We start from the raw sequence: 25,409 nt of genomic DNA on the forward strand, positions 1-25,409 counted from the left end.
TTTCTTCTGAATTCTTTTTGCAGATACAGATTTTTATCAGGCATCAGTCCCAATACTGCTTATGATTAGGATTTTTTAAAATTTGAATAGTAATTCAATGTATGGCCTCTAACAAAGGATTTTCTGTTATAAGCAATTTGCACTTTAGCATTTTTGTCTTTATTTAAAATAAATTAAAACATAGTGTAATTTTGGCACAAAACAGTACTTTAAATGTCTCAGAAAATATCAGCTCTGGTTTAAGAGCAGGCATAAAAGTTACTAGTGTGAAGGAAGCTTACGTTTCCTGGAGCCATAAAGGAAGACCAAACTGTGTCTTAAAACCAAAACAGTCCTTCATCCTTAATTAATTAAAGGAATCTGATTGCAATTGGAGTTTTCTGTTTCCCCAGAAAACTACAGTGTCGGCTGTCACAGCTTGGATTCCTTGTCACTAAATTGCCAAGACACCTTAGTCCAGATCCCCCACCAAAACTGTGTATTTTAATGGCTTTATGACAACTTAGATTACTCTGGATTTCCTCGTGCTTTATTTTTTTTGATTTAATGTAAAGTTAAATTTGTATGAGAGGCTGTTGTTTTTTTTTCAGACCTATCAGGAAATTATTTTTCCTTTTTCTATAGAAAATACTCATTTGCTATTTTTGTCACTGTTCCCTGCATGAATTTTAGTATTTTAATGGAAAAAAATGAACCCTCTGAAGGAATTCTTATTGGTTTTGCAGTTGAAAAATTTCAGCAAAAAATAAGAAAACACTTTTTTTCAGATGAAGTTGTCTTTAATATGGCCAAAATGGATGTGAAATAAATCCATAATAAGAATGATCCATCTAAAAATTTGACTTATTTCCTGCCTGAAGGAAAAAAAAAAGCAATAGCTTTTTAATAGTATTTTTATTGAGGTGGCTTAACATTGATTTGTCCAAGTTTGTTTTGATCCTTTTTTCATATTGATTAGTTAGGAAATTGACTTGATTTTTCAGTAGGTGAGGGAATTTTCCTGTATTGAATTTCATTGAAAACGTGTCCTTATTAATTAATCTCTGCAGCAATTTCCTGAGAATAAGGACATTTCCCAGTTATTTACTTCTGCAGTGAGTAGGAGAACTGATTTCAGTGATTAATATAAGGAATTTGGCTTGGAATCTAGAGTTGCCAAAAAAACAAACAAAAAGCTTGACACCTTTCAATCTACACTCTTGTTCTGACATCCTGTTGCTTGGAAACATGAGTCAGGGCAGGAAATCATCTCACTATTGATGCAGGAGAAAATACCTCTCTGTAGTTCAGACTGATTTTCAAAATCAAAAGAAGACCTCAGATAAAAATGAAAAGAAAACAGAAGATAAAAAGAAGTGGTAGAGAGATCAGAGTAGTCTTGTTACAGTATATTAATTTTATGGAAACAGCAGCAGAATTGTTCTTGGCTGTGTAAAGGTGGCAGGATTAAGTTCTCTGTGACCTGTCATCAACCTTAATCAGATTCTCTGTGTTTCATCACATCCAAATTTTTGGAAACCATTAAGTTTAATCTGGACTGGTCTTTAGATAACATTTCTCATGTAAATCCACAAGACTTATAGAAGTTCTAAGATATGGTAGCACAGAATGAGCTAGAATTTCTGGCAAAGGGAACTGTGGTTTTATTTGAAGTTTTTATGTTGCATTTAAAATGTAATGGGCCGAATGGGGTCTACTGAACTACCAAACTAAAGTCATATATGAAACACAGAACGACTGGAGACTTCTCATTCATCTGACAGCTTTACTGTCGAGGAATAAAGTACTTCCCTGAAGAAGTGGATTTCAGTCAACAGATCATGAGTGACTACTGATTTTATTCTTGTTGATATTGGTAGAGTTGGGCTCATCAGAAGATTGTAATTTCATTTCTTGGCATCTTTCAAAGCTTGAAAATTTTTCTTTCTGGGTTAGACTAACAGAAGAAAATAAAACCCTTCTTGAAGAATTTGGTGAAAATCATTTTGGTAAAATGCTGGTCTGGAAGTAATCTTAAATGAGGTGAGGTTTCCCATGCTCCAGTATTATATCATAAACATCAGTCTTCTGAGCTCTTTTTTTCCCTCTCTCTTACTGCCAAGTTGGTCTGGCAGAATTGTGAGGAAACAGATCTGACTTCCAGAAACTAGTATTTTTCTCAGAAACTGGCAATAATCCACCTCTTTTCAATGCTTTTAGGTGGTTTTGTACTGACAGGAAAAAGCTTTGTAAATTACTTCTACAAGTGTTAATTTTGTGGTACATGAACAACTAGGTTGATTTCTGGAAGAATTTTTAATTTGTATTTGCCCATATGAGCTCCAGCTGTATTACTAAATGAAACAATTGAAGGAGAGATTTCTGTGTGCCAGAAATCAATTTTCTGTTGTGATGTCTTGGCATGGCTCTGTTGCTTGTACTCCCTTGCTTCAGTAGTTCCCAAACACACTTCAGGAGTCACGATGGAGCAGTGACTGTTCCTGAAGGGCATTTTGGATGGGGTAATCTTATTTTGAGGCTAGTAGTAAAGACTTAAGCTATAATAATTTGGTCTCCTGGGGGCTGAATATCAGTGTCTTTTAATTCTCCTGCAACAAGAATTTTATATAACCTGTGGGAATAGGTTTTATGTAGCCTGTGGGAAATAGGTATCACACGGTATCGCTTCGACATGTGACACACATTAATATAGGAAATTAAAAATAATTTATTCTTTCAAATCCAAACCTAGAGAAAGCACTGTAATTACAGATACCTTCACGGAAATAAAAGTGTAAATTGTGGCGTTTCATGGTGGGACTGAATCTGTGAGGACAATGAGGAGGATTTTGCAGGATGTATCACTACCATTGAAAAGAATCAGTTTTGTGCTGTCTCCAAAGTTATTTTTCTTCTTATAGTTATATTTACATACGAGCCCCTACCCTAAGATTTCTTTCCTCTTAGACTAATGTTTTTAATACAAGTTTTAAAGAATTACTAGGGACTTTACTGAACTGTACAAATATTGATGGATTTTTGGGTGTTACTTTATGAATATAACTTATGTTCAAAGGGCAAAAGGATCACACAACTTTTCTGGTACTGTTCTGTTAACAAATTGTTAACCTGCAGTAAATAATGCTTTCTCCCTTCTCACAGGAAAAAAAAAATAGATAGCCTTTTAGATACCTAAATCCATTGTCCATACAAACAAATCCTTTCTTTCTATGCAGGCAAAAGACTGCCTGTTTTGTCATAGTGATAGCAAATTCTGTTGAGGAGCATGAGAACATCTTGCTATTCTCCTCTTAGAAATTATACAATAGAAATTACTCTATTAAACTATTTCAAAAGAATGAAAGCTGGCTGCTCAGACTTGGAAAACATATTCACTGCTATACAGCAATAATGAAAGGATTAATGTAGCAGTGTTGATTATATTGTGTAAAGCAAAAAACTTGCAACTTAATATGAAACATCTGCACCTGTAATAATTTGTAAGTTGTATCTAAGGCTGAATTTCTTAGTAATCAACCAGATCTTCCTAATTTCCCACTTAATTACCTTGATTATTTTTTTTAAGTCAGCATAACACAGCCTGCATATATTCTTTCGTTTCTTCAGTTTCTGCTGAAGGCAGGATTTATTTATCAGTCTGTTTCAAAGGGAGTTGCTAAAAGCCCTGGATTACTTTGGATGCTCTAAAGTCCACAGCATTCCTGAGGATACCCAGTCTGTCCTAGGTGTAGGATTAATTTTGTCTGGAATTGCTATGCTAGATCTTCAGTCTTCACAAAACCCTAGTGCTCCTCAGTGCAAAAGGTCAGTAATGTGTTGCTGTCTTTGTTCCACTATGCAAAGATCTGCCTGCAGGATCTGGGTGCTGGGACTGAATGTCCTGCTGCTGCTGGCTGCTGCCCTCTCCTTCTGTGACCAGTCATTGCCATGGCTCGTGATAGGGATTGCCCTGATGGCTGAGGGAACTCCTTACTTACATCACAGCACTCAGGACAGGCTCATAGCAGGTTTTCTTAAACCCTGACTAGTTCAACTGCAGTTGAACTTGAAGTTGACTCCATACATGACAAACATTCACCCTTAAGAAGGTCCCCATTTTTCTTAATCACATAGTACCTGTTTACCACCGAAATGCTGAGAGTTCCTTATTTGGAATTTGAGATGCTCCTTTCAGTGACTAACAAATTTTTACTCATATTTTCAGGTGCCTGGACTGAGCATCTCTCTTTGACAGCATTATCCATGGGTTTCTAAGGCATTTGCCTGACCTGCTTCATTTGTATCTGTAATTTTTTCTTAGGCTTCCAAGTTGCTCAGGCTGGTTTTTGTCTTTTTATCAAGCTTTTATGAGACTCTTCCAGGTCCAGCTCTTTGCCTTTTCCCCCCTCCTTAAATTGGCAAGTATTTTCCTCTGCATGCTCTCCATGGAAACTGACCATGTGATAGGTGCTCTTTCATTTATCAGTAGATGGGGTCGAGGGCCATCCTTCTGTGTCAGTGTATGGGGTTTTTTTAGTAGATCTGGTCACTGTCTATATGCATGGCTTGGACTTTCACAAGCATTTGAAAGTTTAGCCTGTGGCACACAGTTGTATCCAAGGGAAACACAAATTGGGGCTGGGAGTCCTGAGTTCACTGAAGCAGGGACATAGGATTCAGTTTTTTGCTTCCTGATGCCATGGAGTCAGCAATGGGCAATTCAGATACCACAGTCTGAGCAGCCCTAAAGAAAAGAGGGGATGACAACTGTTGTATAGTTAGTGGGAAATGGTTTCTCCTTTGCTTGCTTTGGAGAAGTAATTTCTCTTGTAATTAAGTCAGTGGGACTCTGAACAGCAGAGATTGGTGCTGGCAAAAAAGTTCCTGTAATGCCCATTTTCTGTTTCCAGTGGTGTATGTTTGATGATGAAAAATGGCTAAAAATATTTATCACATCTTCTAAAATAGGTTTCTGGGTTTATGATTGTGTTTACACTGATTATAAGGTCACTTAAGCACATGAACACTTACAAATTCAGAAAGTGTATTTTTATTTCTTTTTACCAACCCATTCACAAAATTAAATTGGCTGCCTAATAGACAAACATGCTTGTCTTGCAAAGGATTCCAAAACCTGCCTCTTTCACTAATAATATAATCTTAACTAATTCTTTACCTGTACCATCACATTGATGTTTCTGCCATCAGGATTAAATACAAGGTTTCCCTTCTGACTTCTCATGGGCTCTATAAATCCTAAGCAAGTGTTCAGCATTGAGTATAATTCATTTCAGAGCTGACCTGGGGTTTCCTGCATAAACCTATGATAAAGCTCATTAAGGACACTGCTGATGTCAGGCTTTCCTCATTGTCTTCAGCTGCCTTTGGTGTAGGGGGAAGCAGTACTCAAAAAGAGCAGAGGATTCATATCAGTGTGGCATGGGAACTGTAATTTACTTTCTGTGTTGGAGGAGATGTAGCCTGATTTCCTGTATTAGCAGTGAATATCTCCAATAGATTTTACAGCTTCCCATTTACCCTTTACCAAATGGATACTTCAGTACTATTCAGTGTGCCTTCTCCATCTGATTTTGTGTATATACATGAATATTTTGTTGGTAGTGCCTTCTTTTATTCTAAATAATTTTCTTCAATGCTGCCTTTGCTGTTTTATAGCTCTCATTATGGTTCTATTAATATTGTGTCTATCTGTTATAGCAATGTTATGTCATGTAGTACCAGCTATACTCTCCATACAGTACATTGAAATATGATTATATATGTAAAATATGCTTTAAAAATCATAAAAAGATATCCAAATCAGCAAGTTTGTTGTTCCCTTCAAGCCCCTTTTTCCATTACAAGCAGTATGTGGCTTCACAGTGGTTTTCCTTTTCCTTGACTGATTCCTACAGGATGCTTCCCAACAGGCTGATTTCCCAAGCAGTAGCCGGTGCCGAGGAGAGGCTGTTCAGGGTTTAGGAATTACTGCCACAAACAGGAAGCATTTCATGCTTTCTATTCACAGTCACTTGAGGAGGGAAAGGACATGGGGCCCAGGGCAAGAGCTACTTTGTAATAGGGAAAGAAAGCTGACATGGCTTTTGGTTACACCAGTTCATTGTGTTCCCTATGGAAAGTAGGCGTCAGTTAAGTCCATGGAATATTCAGCTGGAATAGACTGTCTGTTCAGTGACAGAATGAATAAATTACATGGTTTCACTAAAAGTAAAGTCCTAATAAATAAATGAATGCAATATCAATGCAAGTGGATGGTTAATGTTTCATTCTAACAACAACAAGAAGAGGCTGTCTTTTACAGGGAAAAATAGTGTTTAGGGTGAAGAGTAAAAGTTATATTTCACCATCTCTGGGTTACAGCAATGCTACATTATTTGTGAGACAGCACCTCTAAAAGATATGGTGAACTGCTTTAGCCAGTGTTCAGCCATGATGGAGCATGCAAAGATAAGTACACAAAACTGTGCTATTGCCCAGATGATTTATTCTGTTCAAATTGCTTGAAACAAAAAAGCTGTTTAACAATAGACTGATGACTATTGAAAATGCATCTCCTCAATTGCTATATTAATCAAGGAATTACTTGAATCAGATTTCTAGTCACTTTTTCAAGAAGGTGCCAAAGCTTTCTGCCTTTCTGCTGAATCGCAGAAAGCTGTTACTTTTAGATAACTTCCTGTAATTTACCAGCAGGATCTGCTTGTGACTGCTGCAGTTAATGTTCTTTGCCTTTCTTTGTGGACAATGAAGCATTTCTCTTTCATGAGAAATGTTGAGCCTGGCATCAGTATGCAGTGATTGAGTTCTGAGTGCTTAAATTGTAATATCTTTCTCTTTCCTTTTGCTCTTCTTGTCTTTTTTTTCTTTTTGAGAAGATGGGAAATTCTTACGCTGGTCAGCTCAAGACAACACGGTTTGAAGAGGTGTTGCATAATTCTATTGAGGCCTCTCTCCGCTCAAACAACTTAGTTCCCAGACCAATCTTTTCTCAGCTGTATTTGGAAGCTGAACAGCAACTATCATCACTGGAAGGTAGGAAAAAAATGGAATTTCTATTTCTGTCAAAGGCAGTTGTGCTATTTGCTCAGCGACAGCTCAGAATACACATTATAAATCATAATATGGATAAACGTAAGTTTTTATGATCTGAAAATATATATGTATTAGAATTGGATTAAAAATACAAACTGCACTGTCTTTTATTTTGACAAAATTAAGCCACTTGCTCAGATTCATCTATACACAAAAACTGAAGTTCTAGGAGCTTTTCCATTACATTTGTGGAGAAGTCTTTGGAGAATTGGAACATAAATCTGTTATCCTATAATTTATAGTCTACACAGTAAATGATAGAAAACCCATAATAGGTTTATAAAACATATATGCTAAGACTAATTTTCAATGTGCATAAGTACAGCAGAAATATTTTCTTAGTTTTTGATATGGTTTATAATTACTTCAGGCATAATATTTGTAGTTATTCTGTGGTTGCAAAAGTAAAAATTTAGGATGTTTATTCTCACAAACCCTGCACAAATGGGTATTTAACATGTAGGATTTCTCATTGAATTTGTGTGTGTGTTTACAAAAGCCTGCTTTCCCAGTAATATGGTTTAAATGAACTGTATGGATCTGATAAGCAAACTCATGATGTAGTTGGTGTTTGGTGTCTGTTATTTGTAGTGGTTTCACAGTTTCCATTGAGTTTACTGGTGCGTGCATATCATTACAATGGTGGTGGAAGGTTATCTTTAATAATTTGATTATTTACTCATTCCTGTCAGGAGGGTGGAGTATCATGTCTTTTGTCTACATCTACTTTCCCTGTCATACTTTGCTGCAGTTACAGTGAGAAATGCTTAAAGGTCCACAGTAAAACACAACATGCACACAAAATCAGGCCAAGGAGTAGCAACAGATAAAAGTATTTTGCACCGATTAAGGTCTTTGCTGATGCCTGAGTGACAGCTGTGAATATTTCTGGGAAAAAAACTAAATCTTCTCACACATCATTCGCAATTTCCTCTTTTTTTTTTCTTTTCTAATATGGGAAAAAATACTGAATATACATGAATTGTTTAAATATATATGCTGCTTATTCCCTACACAAAGTGATCTTTCTATCAAACCCTTCCATAAGGATTTAATGAACTTCCACACTAGCTGTGATGTCACAAAATTGATTATAACATCAGTTGGGAAGGTGCCATAGGAGCAGATGCATTGTTGAGGAACAAAAGTGCAATTTCACACTTCTATAGTTTTTCTTTCTTTCAAGATTTTCAAAGAACTTTGCAAACCTTGAGGGGCTTATTCTGTGTTCATTGTAGTTAATGGAAACAGAATTGAAGAGTAATTAAAAGTCTCCTAACAGCCTGACAGAGAGCATTCCTTTCATGAAAGTTTCAGACAAGGGGAACTTTGAAGGGACCTATAATAGAGTGCCTCCTAGGTTGTTCCTCAGGTGGAAGAGGTCTTCAAGCTGCTCTTATGTACTGCAGCCTTGTCAGAAATTGAATCTTCCACTTCTAGCTACATGAATCCCTATGCTCTGAGGGTCAGGAGGCACCTGAATCAGAGAGACATTCTTGGGGCTTATGCAATGCTAATGAAACCCTTTACAGGTGGCAGCAGTTCATGCTTGAGTACTTTCTTTTTTATTCTTCCCACTTTTGAACTGAAAATGCTGTAGTTCTCTTATTTCTTAGTCTCCACTTCCATTTTCTGTTTCTTTCTTGAATCACCTATTGTGGTTGAACAAACCTCACAGTTTAGCTCTGTCCAAAGGGGAAATAAAACCCATCCTATTCTGTTCACTTTGTCTATCCATACATCATCATTTTTTCCCTTTTCATGATTTTGCCATCTTTTGGGTCTTCCACTGTGCTAATTTAATACATAAACACAGTAAAAAGAAAGAAAGGAAATTGGTCACTTTCTTTCCTTATTTAGACTCTCTGCTGCTTAGCAAGCTGGGATAGCTCAGCAAAGGCCCCATCAAGTGTCAGAGCTGGAATGAAGGGAAGGGAGTTCTTGTTTAGGAGCAAGGGGAAGGAGAGGAGAGATAGACTCAGCCCTTTGGCATTGCATTTGTATGTTACTTAAAGTTGTAACATATAACTTACCCTTTACTTAAATAGCATAGATGAAGAGTTTCATTTTTTCCTTCATTCCCTTAATTTTTGTCTTTAGACCATGCCCTTAAAACACTTGTATTTAGTGTACTGTTCTTAGTTGTGTGCACCAGGACTGGAGCTTTATGTTCAGAGTTCAAAAGTAAACATACCCTTCAAATCATCTTCTAGATTGGACTGTAAATCTTAATGACCTTGACAGATAAATCTTCAGACTCCAGATTTCCTTTCTCCTCCCTAGTTCTCATTTATCCTATAGTTGTTGTCTAGCTGATTATACAATTTTTCAATAAAATAAAAGGATGTTCTGAGGAGGGTCATACAAAGACAAGAGAAATCCTTGATGATATCCTATGGGATTCTGAATACCTGATCCAAAGTCAGTTAAAGAGAGTATGTCCAGTTGGCTCTGGGCTTTGGAGGATGAGTGCACTGCTTCACTGTTTTTCTGTTTCAAGACTAAAACCTGGATCAACAGAGTAATGTCAGTGCCTAACTGCTCTTTTACTTGCCCAAGCAAGCAGGTATTCAGCTTCCTGCTGGTCCCCAAGTACCTGCAGCCCTTCACCACCCAATTTTGTCAGTGGAAGAAGCTCCTGTGTTTGCTGCAGATGAGTCTCTACAGACATGTAGAAGCCTACAAGCCTAAGACATAAATCCCAAAGGGTTCACTTAGTAGTTGTGCACTGCCTTTCTTGTATGTAAAATGCTCCTCAGTCCTGTCTGTAGAAGTGTTTTTCCCATTCACCAGTTGATTGTTCTCCTCTGGTTACCACATTTGTCTCATTTGCCATGAGTGTATCTGAGCCATAAGAAGGGCTGGAGTCATTGGCCAGCATGTTTTGCTGGAGCTGTTCCATCATGCCTGAAAAAAACATTGTACTTTGGATGGAGAGAAGGAAAGAGGCAGTCTGCAGTTGAAGGGGTGAAACACACTGCAATCAAGCCCTCTAAACACACCTAACACATTCCAAAAATTGAAGCTTACATCCTGTATTCCTCTCCAGCATTCAGTACTGCCTCCATAGTGCCTCCTGGACTAGCACAGTCCAAGCACAGGCTGTTGTGAATCATCTTCCTGAACATCTGCTTTTCCCTGACACTGTACAAGGAGTGTCGGTGCATTACTTGGAGCTCTGGATTCTGGTAGGAGACAGACAGGCTGAGAATTAGATGTTCTTGTCATGGCATGATCTGTGGTGAAACTAGTTTCAAGCAGGAACTGTTTTTTCAATGTCCTGTACAAAACCAAGGACATGGTCAATACCTAATTAATAAATTCTGTACTTGGACTGTAGCCAGGACATTCTAAAGTGTCAAGGAGTAATGACTTTGGGTTTTATTGTCTGTTAATATTATAAACAAAAGATACAGTTACACTGTTTTGATCAGCAAGAGTTCAAACATTAGAACCTAGTCCCCTAAAAATTGTGCACTTATCTTAAAATAATGTGATTAAAAAAATTAATAAATTGAGGCTTCTTTTCATTTGTCCTTTAAGGGTGTTTTATTTTCTGAGATGCAGCTGGGTCATGCTTTTGAACTTCTTTTACCCAGGAACTAACATCTTTATTTTCTTGGTGAAAGACATTCTATCATAAGCATGACGAGATGTTGAAGCTCTAAGGAACAACAGCTATAAAGAGCTGGCAACAGTCAACTCATTGTCAAGAGAAGGGAATCCAGTTTGCTCTCATACCTTCTGTAACTGGGTCACCCTGTTCACTCATTGGTTTGTTGCCAGCATTTTCTGTTGTCCAAGTCATTTATGCTATGATAATTTGCAGCAGGCAGCAGAGCAGATAATGAGGAAGAGGAGGAAGAAGAGGAGGAAGAAGAAGGCTCAGAATCAAGCAGTCCTCCTGTTTCTTACCAGATGAAGCCTCCCCCAGAAGGATGTTGCACTACTGATGGTAAGAGTACAAACCGTGCAGTCAAAAGCATTTGCCCTACTGAAAAGGGTAGAATTTGGGCTATTTCCCCTATAATTTGTCAGAATAGGATAATTTATATGATACAGAAATCCTGAAAATGTCAGTGTTCATTACCTGCCAGATAAAGCTGGATTGCTCTCAGTTGCTCCTCTATTTGACAGGGTCTTTGTTCAGTGCCAGATAAGCATTTGTGTTGGAACACCTGGCACAAGGACAGAACTTCTGTTCTCTTAGGCAACATAGCCCCTTAAATGTCAAATTTGCAGGCATGGCATTTGCTAAAATGAGTGTGATAATTCTAATTGCTTTACCACCACTTTTTTCTGTTTAAAGTGTATCTTTGTCTATGAAGCTGTAAAAATATTTGAAAAACCAGGAAAAGCTGGTGAAATTCACAGATTTTGAGAACTGTTTTCTCCCTTTTTGAATGTCTGAGTTAAGTTATGATAGTGATGAGTTCCATAAATATGTAGGTTACAGACTACCACCAAAAGAAATTTCACTGTACATTTTTTAATTTTTGTTTGTTTGTGGCTGACTAAAAGGCAGGGATGAAAATCATCTTTTAATATGCCCTTGATCTTAGGGGATAATGATGATTATATAATGATAGAGATGTTGTTTTTCATTAAAAATATAGGAAATTCTTTAATGAGGACAGTTGTGAACAGGAAACAAAAACATCTTGTCAACTTAAAATAAGTTGAGTCGATTTTTTCTAGGTTTCTGCCAGGCTGGTAAAGACTTGAGATTGGTTTCAATTTCTAATGAACACATTGAGGTGCCATCTGGATTTTTACTTGTTGGTGCAAAGTCACCAAATTTGCCTGATCACCTGTTAGTGTGTGCTGTGGATAAAAGATTCCTGCCAGATGACAATGGGCGCAATGCCCTGTTGGGTAAGTGGATTCTTCTGTGGCTTCAATTAATAGCTAATTGTTTTTTGAGATCAGCAGATCTTATTTCTATTCCACGTCTCAGTAATGCTCACAGGTCATGCACAAGAAGCTAACAAGTCAGAGCTGGCTGTGTTTGCTTTGGAAACATACAGAGTGAGCCTCCTCATCAGAGATGCTTCATCACCTTCTGTCCATTAGTCCAAGGCTAAAGTCACTATTTGACTGGTGCATGTCCTGGTTGCTGGAACTGCACATCTGGTAACTGGACTGGTTGAACTGCTGCCTCTGTCTATTTTAGCTTTCCAAATACAGATGTGTACAGACTGTAGGCCTGCCAAGTGGAAATTTCAGGCTCTTATAAACATGTAAACTGTTAAATGATAGATTAGACTACAAAACATAGTGACCATTTCAATTTATCTCTCTGAGATAGGGACAATATTCTTCACTGTGTTTGAACACTAGCCTGGGTTCTGGATCCTAACCTATGACTTTTTGCTGTCATCACAATATAAATAAATATGAGTGATTATAAGTTGAAATTTTCCCTATATGTGTAATCAATTAATACTCTGTTTGAAAAATACTCTTAGGAGGATACTTCATCTTATTGTGTTTAATATACTTAAAAGTTCAACTTCTGATATAAAAATAGGTCCTTCTATCTATTTTTTTAGTCTTTCTGATTGCCATTAATATCATCCAAATCAAGCCAAAAAGGGAAAATCTGCAATAATGTGAATTGATTAAATGAATATTAATGTTAATAAAATTGAATATTTTTATATTGGGAAAGGTGGTGCATAACTGGAGGGGGAACTCATTTTGGAATCAGATACTCTCAGGTTCATATATTGTTTTCATAGTTAACCAAAAAAATGATGCATCATATATTTGTTCACCAATCTAAGCTTTGAATAGCAAAAGGGAAACATTTCCTAAAAATTTTAAGAGGTTTCTTTCACAGACACTGAGGGATATGACATGAACTCAATTGTTATCTCAGTTTGAGCAGCTCTTCAAGTCATTTGGGTTGACAGTGGAGTGTGAAGGTGTATAATGTGATTCTATGTACAGTAATTTCTTTTCCTATGTGATCTTGTAGAATTGGATTGGTCACAGTGCATTTGACCAGTGATTGTAAAAGAATTAGGAGGGTTGTAAATCACCCACGTGTTGTCATTTTAAAGATAAAGACAGGAATGTTGTACCACTCAAGTCATTCAGTGCTAGCACTATTAACAGCTTAAGCTCCTTAGGCTGTTAGCAGAGAGGAAGTAGTGTATTTGTTAATTGCGTGCTAAACAAGAACAGAAAAAGGCAACAGGAACATAATTGGGAGGGTTTTATGCTACTTGCATCCTCAGTTTGCTTATTTAATACATTTTAGTTTCCTGAAACCATTTAAATGCTTATTTTTTACTGTTGTACACTTAAACCACGGTGAACCACGTTCTTTTGCAGACAATTCTAGTAACTCTGAAGTATGACTTTTATGTATTCTACAAGAAGCTCAAATATAAAGGAACTTACACACTTTAAGATCTGAAGTCTTCATCTGGAAGGTGGAGATAAAATAATGTTCCTGGTCCCTAATCTAATGAAAAAAATTACGCATCATAATAAATCGTATAATAAAAAAAATAATATCATATGAACATGAGGATAGTACACTATTTGTACAATAGGGCATACTGTGGATAGAAATGATTGACTGAGGTTTTCAAATGCCACTGGAAGTCAGATTAGGGGAAGTAAAATCAGAAGCAGACATGAATAGTCTTGTGGTTTCAGACATACAGTGGGATAGAAATCAGAACCATCATTGCTCTAAATAATCTATTAATGTAACACAGTGATCTCTGTCTGGCAGCAGATTTAAATTGAAAACATGTCATTTGAAGAAAGGAAACTATTTAGTGTCTTGCTTTTCAAGACAGCATAGAAGCCTTATTTTTGATATTCTGATTTTAGGCAGTACTCCATCAAACATGCTAGCCTTTTGAAACAGCATGGCAAGTGGTCCCTTCAAGCCTTTGTGAGTTTAGAGGGAAGTTGAACTGGATTCATTTTGAACTGAAATTACCTGTTATGAATCAGAATATATCCCACACTTCTAGTAAAGCTTGTTAGTGATACAGACACAGGATTTGTAACCCTTCAGCCTCACTGGTTTATTTCGCCTAATTTCATGCTTTTTTCTCTTAATGTACTGTATTTTTGTAAGGCAGCTATTACTCAGTGCTGTTGACTTTTTTTCAAAAGGGTTTATTTAAAGAGAGAAGACACCAATGAGTCACCCAATAGTTTCCTGATTTCTTATGGTCTGCTGCTTATGTTTGTGAAGCTGCCTGTGGATTGTACCAAAAGACCAGAAGAAAGCAGGAAATGTCTCAGTAGTTTCAGGGCCAGATTTTGACTTATGATCTTGTTCCCATTTGGGGCTGTTGATATTCCTCTGGGGCATGTGCCATTTTATTGATGATGCTACTAATCTGTCCCACCATCAAGACAGATGTGCTTGTGATTTGAAAGTAATTACTGTTGGAGGTTGTTTTGTTTTTTAATTTTTACAATTGATGTATTATTCCATAGGAGGAAAACATCAACCGTTTCTGGAAAAGACTGTATTTTTTACAAGGAAAATGTTTTCTGTCTCTAGGCATGTTCCTCATGTAATTCTGTTAATCATGTTAGATCACAGGTTTAACTGCTTTGCAAAACAGATTCAGGTTTTTGCCTTTAGGAAGCTGTTTCCTGGGTTTTATGCAGTCTAAAGGAATGCTTAGATGGAGGAAGTGATCTGTGATAGTGAGATATTTATTGTTTCCTAATTAAAGCAGCAAACATGTATCACTCCCAAGGGTTTTTTTTCTCTTCTTGTTTTGGTTTTTTTTCTCTAGTTCTCACTCTTCAGGGGAGTTTCTCATGATAAACAAAGCAGCTATTCACTCATCCTTTTCCAAAAGACCAAACAGCTGCCTACTTTCCTAGCAGGGAACAAGAAATCCTTTTTTTTTTTCCAGTGGGTCCCAGAGGTCAAAATGACAGAGGAAAAGATTGGTTTGCTTGCATTGTAAGCTGTATGTAAGATGAAAACATTGTAGTATAAAATACTGTGACTGCTTCTTATAAATATGCAGTGATCTGTTGGGCTTTTGTAATAGTACTGAGTTTCCATTCAACGGCTTTCTCCAGCTTGATCATATTGATTTTATTCATTTTTCAAACTTAGGACTTCAGTCTTCAAATGGAGTGGTACTGTGTAGGTGGGAAAACTGTGGAGCATTGTCAGTGTTTGTGTGCCTTTTTCTCTGAGTAGAACTGAAAAGAAGAAATACTTGTAGTGAAAAGTTGAAAATATGATCATTTGTTTAAGCAAGCTGCAAACTTTCCACCAAAATATTAATGTTAATTAAAAACCTGTGACTCATTTAAAAGAGAAAAAAGAAGAAAATTTCATGCCACCTTATGAAAGATTTGATTATGAAATATCAGGTGGATATCCTTCCATTCTGAAGTCCACTCTTTATCCCTAGCACAAGCTCACTGTTGATCCAAAGGAACCATTTATCAGTGAGAAGGAGGTCAGGTTTCATAACCTTCTGGTCCAAGGTCCTTCTCCAGAGTGCAAGGTCCCTGCTGTGGAAGAGCTTTTTAAATAATGGATAATTGATCTTTGTGGTGTGAGCAAATTCAAGTAAATGCATATGATAAATCACAGATACAATCAAACACCTTCTGATTAAACAAATTTCAGAGGGAAACAGCCTTTAGTCACAACTGAATTGAGCTTGGTATGAGCCAATGACCAAAAGGTGAAAGGCTTTTAGCCCCTAAACTCCAGGCATTGATTTCTAATTCTCTTGTGAAATCAATCCTGTGACACAGATATATTGAGTCACCTTATGGCTGCCCCAACTCCCCTGACCTTTGTCCTCTCTATAATGTATGGAAGAATATTTAATGCAGCTTGTTTATGAAACAGGCTGTCTACCCTATCAGCTGCTGCCTTGGGCCATGGCATGAACAGGGTGTTCAGAGGAGGACGGTGAAATGTTTAGGTTCTCGTTGTTACTCAGTCTGCCACATAAAATGCTTGGAGCAGGGGTGGCAGAGTCCTGCAGTGGGAAATACTGACCAGCATTTCATTGCACTGGAACTGTAAGAGCATGCTGTGTTCTATCTGTGGGGTCAGGGCTGAGCTCCATTCATGAAGAAATGGCTGTCACCCAAGAGTGTTAGAGGGAGTGGGATGGAAAAGGGCAGGAGCTTGCACGAAAGGACTGGGTCTCACTCAGAGGGGCTAGAGAAATTTGAGGTGAAAGATGATAATTTGACTCGAAGGAAAATTAAAAAATAAACATATAAAATATCTTCCAAGAGCTTTTCAAGACAAGTGGACAATTTAGATTTGTTTAATCTTTACTAGGCCTCACCTGTATGCTATATAGAGTATAAACTAATTTTCCAGTAGATGCCGCAGAGTTAAGAATAGGTGATTAGGGCAAAAGGTGTTTTTCAGGTAGAAGTCATTGCTAAATCTGGTTTGGACAGATGTAATTTACAAAAGTGATCTGAAAACCTCAAGTCCAAATGACAAGATTTTGTGTCTACTGTCCAACTGGGATTGCACAAATACTTCAGTATTTGGTTTTGTCAAGTTGCTTTGTCAAGACAGTGATAAAACCTAGAAAGTGTACTTTTGGAAAAAAGCAAAGAGTAAATTTGAAAATGTGTATAATCTTGTAAGTGGCAACCAGGCAGAAATTGCTGTGCTGCTGTTCTGATGCTCTGTGTGCTGCTGAATATATGGAAGTTTTCATTTACTAGGAAAAGCATTTTTGATGATTTCTTAATCAGCATAAAATTCATGCAAACTCTACAGCTTTTGCCCCATCCGTTCTAATCTTGTTTCCTTTTGTTGTTGCTTTTATTGCACCTACTCTAGGCTCTGTGATGTTAGACAGATGCTTTTGTGCTGACTGATATAACACAGAGGATTCTGCAAAGTCATGACTTGTCCTGATTTTATGAGTCACAATGACTTTTATCATCCTACTGACTAGGATCAGAGAGATAATAGGCAGCTTTCAATGGCTGTTAGCCACTTGTTCCCATGGATACGAGACCAATCTCCACATCAACTTTAGTTTTTAATAAATTCTTCTGAACCTTTTGAAAACTAATGAAAGTGCTCAGGTTGAAAACCAAGCAACAGGTGTTTACAGAATATTATGTTTCAGTGGTTGTACTTTACAGGAAGAAAAAAGTATTGACCATTAGTTTGTAAATTTAATTTGTTTGAGATATGGGATTGAAATAATAAATGTCATAAATGGCTCTTAATTTAATTTACCATATTATTGATCCAATATTCCAGTTTTTCCTTTTCAATGATGTTGTCTACCTTATGTGTAATATATTTCTTTTACTTCTACCATGTTTCAATTCACTGAATATACCCTTTTCATTTCAATTCCTGTTATTATACATAAAAATGTGCATTACATATGATTAAAATGAAAGAAAAGATCATACTTCAGGTCATGGGAAGGGAACAGAGAGAAAATTTCCATGGGCAAGATTATCTCTTAGTTGCTCAGGATAGGATAATAATAATAAAAATAATAATAATAATAATAATAACAATAATTTTCAAATGCACTAGTTTGATAGAAGATGAAAATATTTTAAGAAATACTCTGTAAAATGGACAAAAAAAGGGAAGAACCTTCAGGCAGCTGTGTGAGCAGTGCCCTTTATTTACGATGCTAATGACATCAGCACCATGAGCCCCTTGTTGAGGCTCAAGCTGTGTATCTCAGAATGAGAGGAAATGGCAGTATCCCTGGAAATACCCCATAAAGCCTGACTACAAAAAGCTTTACGGGGAAGGACTATGTCTCTGTTGTGTCTATAAAGTTGCAGACACTTTGTTCCTGTAATCATAAATAGTTTTAACTGCTGTGAAGTGCTGACACAGTCCAGCCATAATTTGACAAAGCTATTTTAAATTAATAGCTCAGGAATGCTTTAGTATTTTCTCATCTCTCAAATAGCATCTGTAGTAGGAACTTGGTACTTAAATATGTTTAGATCTATTTCAATATAGTAGGTTAAATAGACGTAATTTCTTGAGGCTTAATTGCATGTTTCATTGAATTGAGTGAAATTCAGTGAAACTGGAAAATGTGTCAATGAAAACTGAAAGAGAAGTGAAACATACATGCTGTGGTGCTGGGGTTAAGCAATTGACTCAGTGCTCTTCAGTCAGAAACTTTTCATAGGTAGGTAATAAATAGAAACTATGACCTTTTTATATGTGAGAAAATGAAAAATATGGTCCATTTAATTTGTTTTTAAACGTGGGGCTGTGTTTTTGCAGTCTGTGCAATACACTTTCTGTATAAAGTGTAAATACTTTCTTTGAGGAAAATGTTTAAAAATTCACTCTGTGAGAAAAAAAAAAACCAAAACAACCAAAACCCCAAAACATAAATGCAACCTTTCCTCTGGAAAGAGTCATGTTTGAATTTTATTAATAGTGACCCACCTATCTCACTGGATTATGTGTATTGTTTGTTTTATCAGGCTTCTCTGGCAATTGTGTTGGCTGTGGCAAGAAGGGTTTCTGCTACTTTACAGAATTCTCAAATCACATTAATCTTAAACTGACCACTCAGCCCAAGAAACAGAAACACTTAAAGTATTATCTGGTCAGGAATGCACAGGGAGCTCTGACCAAAGGATCTGTAATCTGCTGGAAAGGGGCAGGTAAGATAATGAAACTGTCTTCCTCAAGCTCTGGTTTTCTTCATCCAAGCTTAGCTATCACGGGGACTGGAGTCTGTGTAAAGCCTGAGAGAGATCATTTGAAAGACTCTTTAAAGCCAGGTGACTGCTAGAGCAGCTGTAAAAGCCATTGTCTGACCTAGTATGAGCCTGGCATGTCTGAAGACATTGGTTCCTTCATTCCAAGTGCTGTAGCCTATAAGCAATTCATGTGTGAAATTATCAGAAAGATACAGGTTCTTTTTTTTTTTCTGTTAAAGAGTTCAGAGGCCGGCAGTCTTCAACCAGTACCTGCTCAAGCACCTTGTTCCAATTGCCAGAAAGTTCAGGCCTCTCAGGAAGCACCTCCAGCGAGCCTCTCCCACCTGCAAATCCCAGTGCTCCTGCTGGGACTCAGCAAACAGGTACCTCTTACAAGGAAAACACTCTGGGGTTCCACTTCCACTTCATTCTTCTGTGCTTCTGTATTTGGGTGTGCTTGTGTGAAAGCAAAGGCAAACAAACAAGCAAGCACATTGCCTAATAAAACATGTTGAATAGAATTAGGGACCTATTACAAAGAAAACAATTATTTGAAGGCTTCTCCCTGTCCATTTTCTCTTGTCAGGTTTATGTATAAAAGGTTAGCAAATAGTAAATAGGTGTTCTTCAGCTTGCTCACAGTTGGACCAAACCAAAATGTTTCAAAAAGCCTTTATTTCTAAAGCGTTTTTCCAGCAGTCACTTGTCTGGTCACAGATGACATCTGTTACAGAATCCAGCATAATTTTAGCATTTTTTGTCTGATCCAGTCTATTTTATGCTATGAGCAGAATCCTTTTCAAAACAGGTATTATATGGGCATCAGCTTTAAAACTTGTGAATTTTTTCTTCTGCTGAGAAAAGTGACTTTAATATTAAAAAACAAACTAATGGTCAGTATCTGTAACTTTCTTTGTATTAAAAATTCTTTCTGAGACCTTTACTTTTCCATTAACTTGACATAAATGAAAGGTGATAGATGATAGAGGCTAGAGTGATCTCTGAGCTTCTTCATAATGAACACAGCTCTTAAGTGTCTGTGACTATTAGAGGTTTTTCCTCCGTTTTTACACAGGGGAGCTGAAGCACATCTGTGGTGGTTATATTCTATTTTCTGAGATAGAAGCCTGTTAAATAGTTGTGATCTGGAATACTGGTGCCTTCCAGAATCATCAATCTCTTTATGATAACAGGTTGCCTTTTTTTCTTTTTTCTCAGATGTTACAAAAAACAAACATTAATTACAAGCATATTAGGCTTAAGAGGCTTAAGAACACCTCCCCCTCCCCCTTTTTTTTATTTTCATGTAATATCATTAAAAAAATCTTAGCAAGATTGGGGTGGAAGCTTAGTAAATTTTAAACATCTCTCTTTTGCCTGGTTCTTGAGTAAACTTTGTGTAAGAGCCAGGGTCATGCAAAGAAGCTACAGCTTCTGACATATGCATTTAATTGAGGAATCAGATTTTTTCCAGGCACTTAATTGGGAGTAGGAGGTCAGAAGTGGATTGTTTTATTCATCATTGTATTCACTCTTGAGCAGATCCTGATGGCTTTATTACAGTAAATGATGAAATGATTGGTTTGTTGTATCAACTGATGATTTTGACCTAGAAATGTTTAATGTAAATAAATACTTTGGGTTTCTTTTCTTGTCAGCTGCAGCTGTAGATCACATCCCTTCAACAGCTGCATTCAGCTCAGCAGTTTATAATGGAAAAGAATCACCTAAACAGCAGTTGATGAAAAATAACCTGTCTGCTCTGACAAGACCTTCAGTGTTAGGTATTTGTATGGATTTGTTGTGTAATAACCCCAAACTCTATGTGTATAACAGAAACATTAAATAAATTACATCCTGATTGTAATTTCCTGAATGAATAGAAATTACCATTCTCTTCCAAGTCCTTTCTGACCACAATACTAGTCAATTAATTTCCAGGGGGAAAAAATATTTATTTGTATTCAGCCACATTTTTGTTACAGTTAATAATATTTGTTAGATTTTTTCCTCATATTTATAGTTCATTCATTTAATAGAAACACAGACCAGATTCTGAATCCAGGTTCTTAAAGAATGTGTCAATTTGCATTGATTTCACCAACAGATTTTGTGAAGGGAATTAAGAAATATTTATAAGTAATCACTCACAGGATGATTCCTATTGCAGTTCCTATTGAATTGTTTCAGTTCACCATGGGATGGAGAGCTGGACTTTGGCAACTGGCTACAAATTCAAGAAACTGTCCTCACTGGAGCATTATTATAATTTTTGTTAATTGTTTTCTGTCACAAACTGTGCCACTGGCTTGTTTAAGGAAGGAAATTAGTTTTCACTATGGCTACAAACAAACTGTAGCTCTATTTCAGTCTTCCCAAGTTTCCCTGCTGGCATCACAGGCAAATTCTCCTTCTCTGCCTATTCAGGCTCTGAATCTTTTTTCCATGCAGCAGCACGTTGTTGCTTATTCATTTCAGAAGGATTAATTTCTGCAGGAAGGAGCAAAGCATTGTCAAATAAAAAATCCTTAGTATTGGTCTATCTTGTGACTGTCCCAGACTGTCAGGAAACCAAGTGAAAGGATGAGGAGCAGCAATGGCCAAAGGCTGCCCTCACGTGGTAAAAGTGTAAGGGACAAATCTGGAAAATCTCCAAAATTTGGAAATCTGTGTGAGTGTCTGCAAGAGAATGAGCTTCTTCTAGATCTGAAGACTTTGGGCTTATCTTTAATTGTAATACATTTTTCAAAATTAAGCCCTCACTTTTTATATTAAATTCTTATATTGCCTTGCATTTTATGTGGGACTAACCATTCTGCCAGGAGATACAGCCTTGGCAGGGTGAAGCCGTGTTGGGACCTCTGTGTAGTGATGTTCAGAAACAGAAATAGATCAGTCCTGCAAGTTTCTGAGCAATTCCCAGAGGAACATTGACTCACAATGATTAGAAATACTTGATGTTAGTGGAAGCTCATCTTTCTAAGAGTTTGCAGGAGTGCACAAGGAAACTCAAGAAAATCGTGAAAGAAAATTAAAGAAATTAAATCATCAGGATCTCCTAGAGGGACTGTGAGAAAGTTGATTTTACTGAAAAAAACATTGAAGCTACCTATACATTGATAGGAAGAAGGTGTAGAAGTAGTTTGATAGCAGTTAATATGGTATAAAACCGTAGATGGAATCAGCAAGAAGTGTCAAAAAACAAGTTAATGGGGAAATTGATGAAAAGAACTCAGATGTTTATTACTATTACTCTGAAACCATTGGGAATATTATTTTTAAATAAGTTACCTGTAACACGTGTCATGTGTTCAGAAATAAAAGGACCAAAATGCCCACAGTCTTGACTTCAAGATAGTAATACTTTTAAGGATTCTTAATATGTGTCTTACTGTACTTATACGGTATTTTTCTTAGTAGAGAGAAAGCATTGGTATAAGATAAGGAATATCTGGATAGTTAAGAGTTCTCTGCACCAGAAATTTCCAAGAAATTTAAGCAGGACACAACAAAGTAAAATAAATCACACACAATTATAATATTCATAGACTTGACCTTTTCTACTACCATACTTGTTGAATATATTCAGTCTGTCAAAACATGTTGAATTTTCATGCACAAACCTGTATACACTTTATTCTAATATTTCTCTGAAACATTCAGGCACATTAACAAATACAGGGCCTCCAAAAAAGCGCCATAAAGGTTGGTCACCAGAATCTCCATCATCCACTGAAACTTGGAACTTGCAGCTCAATCCACAGGCTCCAAACAGAATTAAAAATGGTAAGCTATACCCAAAGTAATGATTTTGTTTCATTATTCAGAAAATAATGGGGGAAAGAGGCATTATTTTAAAGACACATGCAGATTTGTATGAGAGATTTCTCTGTGCTCACCTAGATGCTTTGTTTCCATTGATTTGTTTTTGAGGCTCTGAGCCTAACTCTCATCAGGTTCAGGTCACCGAGTCATTAACAAATCCCAACAGATGACAAGGGTCCATTTTTAGACACCAAAACTCCTTTGGAATATTAAAATTAATATCATAACTCAGTAACATATCATAACAACAGTACTGTCCATCATTTCAATTATTTGTCATAATATTCTTGGTACTTGGATTTTATGATACAGACAAGAGTAACATTTGGTGAAATAAACCCAGTTTCCCCAGAATGTTTTCTTTTAATGTACTATTTTTTACATTAAAATTACCATTAAAAAGTTAGGCCTGAGCAAACATTGAATCTTTTTTTTTTTCTTTTTCCTATAGCAGTAAAAACTATTTAGAATGAGTGAAACTAAATATGTCACACAGAACTCACAAATCATAGCTACATGTGTAATCATGACTGCACAATATCACATAAGTCTCTGTATTTATGCATTTATACCTGGAACTGTTTGTTTATAAACTTTTCAAAATCTTTAGATGCATGTGGGATGTCCAATGTTGCAGTGACATAATTAGTCCTCCAAGACACTTAGCATAATAGTGTGGGCTGTAATAACAGGTCATGAGCTATTTGATGGAGCCATAAAAAGCAGTGAATACTGACAGGAAATGTGGGTGTGAAATGATGCTGAATGACTTCTCTTTGAGGAAATCATTACCAGACCTAACTCCAATAATAATGTGTCTAAAATCTTAGATGGAGGAAGCCTGTCATCCTTCCCCCATTCTCCTTTGGTGGGACCAGCCTCCTCTCCAATGGTGGGCTCGGGAGAACCAGTCTCAGTTCCTGACAACTTGCTGAAAATCTGTAAAGCAAAACCAGTCATTTTTAAAGGTAAACCCCCCAGCCCCACAACAAGGCAAGGGATGTAAAGATATATCCCACCCCTAAACACTACTAACACTATCCATTTTGAGAGGCTGGCTATTAAAACTGTTTAATGTACATATGGAAAATGACAAAATTAATGTGATGTGTACGTACATTTATTTTGTAGGTCATGGAAACTTCCCATATCTTTGTGGGAACATTAATGATGTGATAGTGAGTCCTTTGTTGTACACCTGTTACAGAAATTCTCAGTCTTTATCCAGAGCATATGAACAATACGGTGCATCCACAATACAGCCTATTTCTGAGGAAATGCAGCTGTTACTGACTGTCTACTACCTTGTTCAACTAGGTAAGGTTGTTCTGCATCCAGGTAGACTGCATTGAATAGTCACATGCAGGCAAATGTGAAGGGGAATATTAGGGTAGGACACTATTAATATGAGTCTTTGATAATGTGATATTAAACTATTTTATTCATGGTTATGGAACAAAATGAAGTAACTATGTCTTGAAGGCCAGACAGATTGAATTATAAACATACAAACTTCATTTTCTGCTATCGTCTGGACCTCAGCATGAAAATGAAAGGAAAAGAGCTGTAATTCACTGTTCTTGCAGACAATCTGTGGTTTAGAAGTAGTATTATACTGAGACAGGCAGCATTCAACCTCTTAAATATTTCTAGTTAATGGTACTCAGGTTCAGATTAAGACAGCTTTACCTGAGTATCACAAAGGCATTTCAAAATGAAAAATTTGGTTCACATCTGCTGGAGGTAACAAAGTCATGCATGCAGAAATCTGAAGCATGTTTTAAAAAACAAAAATATTTTTACTCAACACTTTTGTTTAATTGTTTCATAATATTTCCCTCTTATTTTTTTTTTTTTTTAGCTGCAGACCAAGTCCCTTTGATTGAGGATTTGGAGCAAATATTCATGCGCTCCTGGCGGGAATCGCACCTGTCTGAAATCCGTCAGTACCAGCAGGCTGTTCCCCAGGCCTTTCCCCAGGTGCCCAGCCAGATCACCCCGGTGACTTCAGCCCAGCTGCCCTGGCTGGCAGGGCTGGCAGCCAGCTCCTGTAATGACAGCGTCCACATCATTGAGTGCAGCTACTCCCTGGCAGAAGGGCTTTCAGAAATGTTTAAGCTACTCATTGAAGGGAAATTAATTAAGACAAACTATGTGGTGATCATATGTGCCAGTAGAAACCGAGCCATTGATTCCTGCATTGTGATAACAGGTAATGTCCCAAGGATGTATCTCCTTGCAAACCAGAGTAATTCAGCACTGTGAGGGGTTTGGTTGGAGTTCCAGTGAGTTGCCTCACAAAGCAGAGCTTTGATCAGCCAGTAGTGGGCTTTGATGAACCCAGGCTGACACTGCACAGTTGGGTCTCTCCCCAGCAAACCACATTCTGCTTGTGTTGCCCATCTTCTCACCAAAGCATCTCAGCCAACAAGGCTACAAACAAAAAATCGTGAGTTACAGCACACACAGTGCATAAAGCTCTTCTGCTCTGTGCAGCTGGGATATTACTGCAGAGAACCTTTCCTTATCCTCTAAAAGATGATCTTTCAATGTCATTCCCTTCAACAACCTGCTTACGATTAAATAAATTATATGAATGGCCATTCAAAAATTCATTGCGATTGTAAGATAATTGGCAATTCATTTAGTAGTCTTTTTATATCATGTATCAACAAATACTTTCCAAACTGGGAATGAAATACAAAGAATTGTAAAACATGGGTCTATTTTACACGTGTCTGGTGCATATATGTGTTGGAGACATAAAATACTCATCCCTGCGATTTCTGTATGTGTGGTAT

At 37.0% G+C, this 25,409-nt stretch overlaps 1 protein-coding gene across 2 annotated transcripts in view; it reads left to right on the top strand.

Annotated features, from left to right (window-relative positions):
• GREB1 (growth regulating estrogen receptor binding 1) overlaps window positions 1-25,409 on the top strand; it is an 85,558-nt gene that overhangs the window by 25,011 nt on the left and 35,138 nt on the right. For both annotated transcript variants that reach the window (XM_015623344.3, XM_033513068.1), the window contains 10 exons: window positions 6,876-7,032; window positions 10,922-11,047; window positions 11,791-11,967; window positions 18,562-18,744; window positions 19,023-19,166; window positions 20,442-20,567; window positions 22,447-22,569; window positions 23,439-23,576; window positions 23,740-23,925; window positions 24,470-24,820. In XM_015623344.3, coding sequence (XP_015478830.1) covers window positions 6,876-7,032; window positions 10,922-11,047; window positions 11,791-11,967; window positions 18,562-18,744; window positions 19,023-19,166; window positions 20,442-20,567; window positions 22,447-22,569; window positions 23,439-23,576; window positions 23,740-23,925; window positions 24,470-24,820 — 1,711 coding nt within the window. The remainder of the gene's footprint in view (window positions 1-6,875; window positions 7,033-10,921; window positions 11,048-11,790; window positions 11,968-18,561; window positions 18,745-19,022; window positions 19,167-20,441; window positions 20,568-22,446; window positions 22,570-23,438; window positions 23,577-23,739; window positions 23,926-24,469; window positions 24,821-25,409) is intronic.

Source organism: Parus major, chromosome 3 (genome assembly GCF_001522545.3).
Source record: "Parus major isolate Abel chromosome 3, Parus_major1.1, whole genome shotgun sequence".
Classification (NCBI taxonomy): Eukaryota; Metazoa; Chordata; class Aves; order Passeriformes; family Paridae; genus Parus; species Parus major.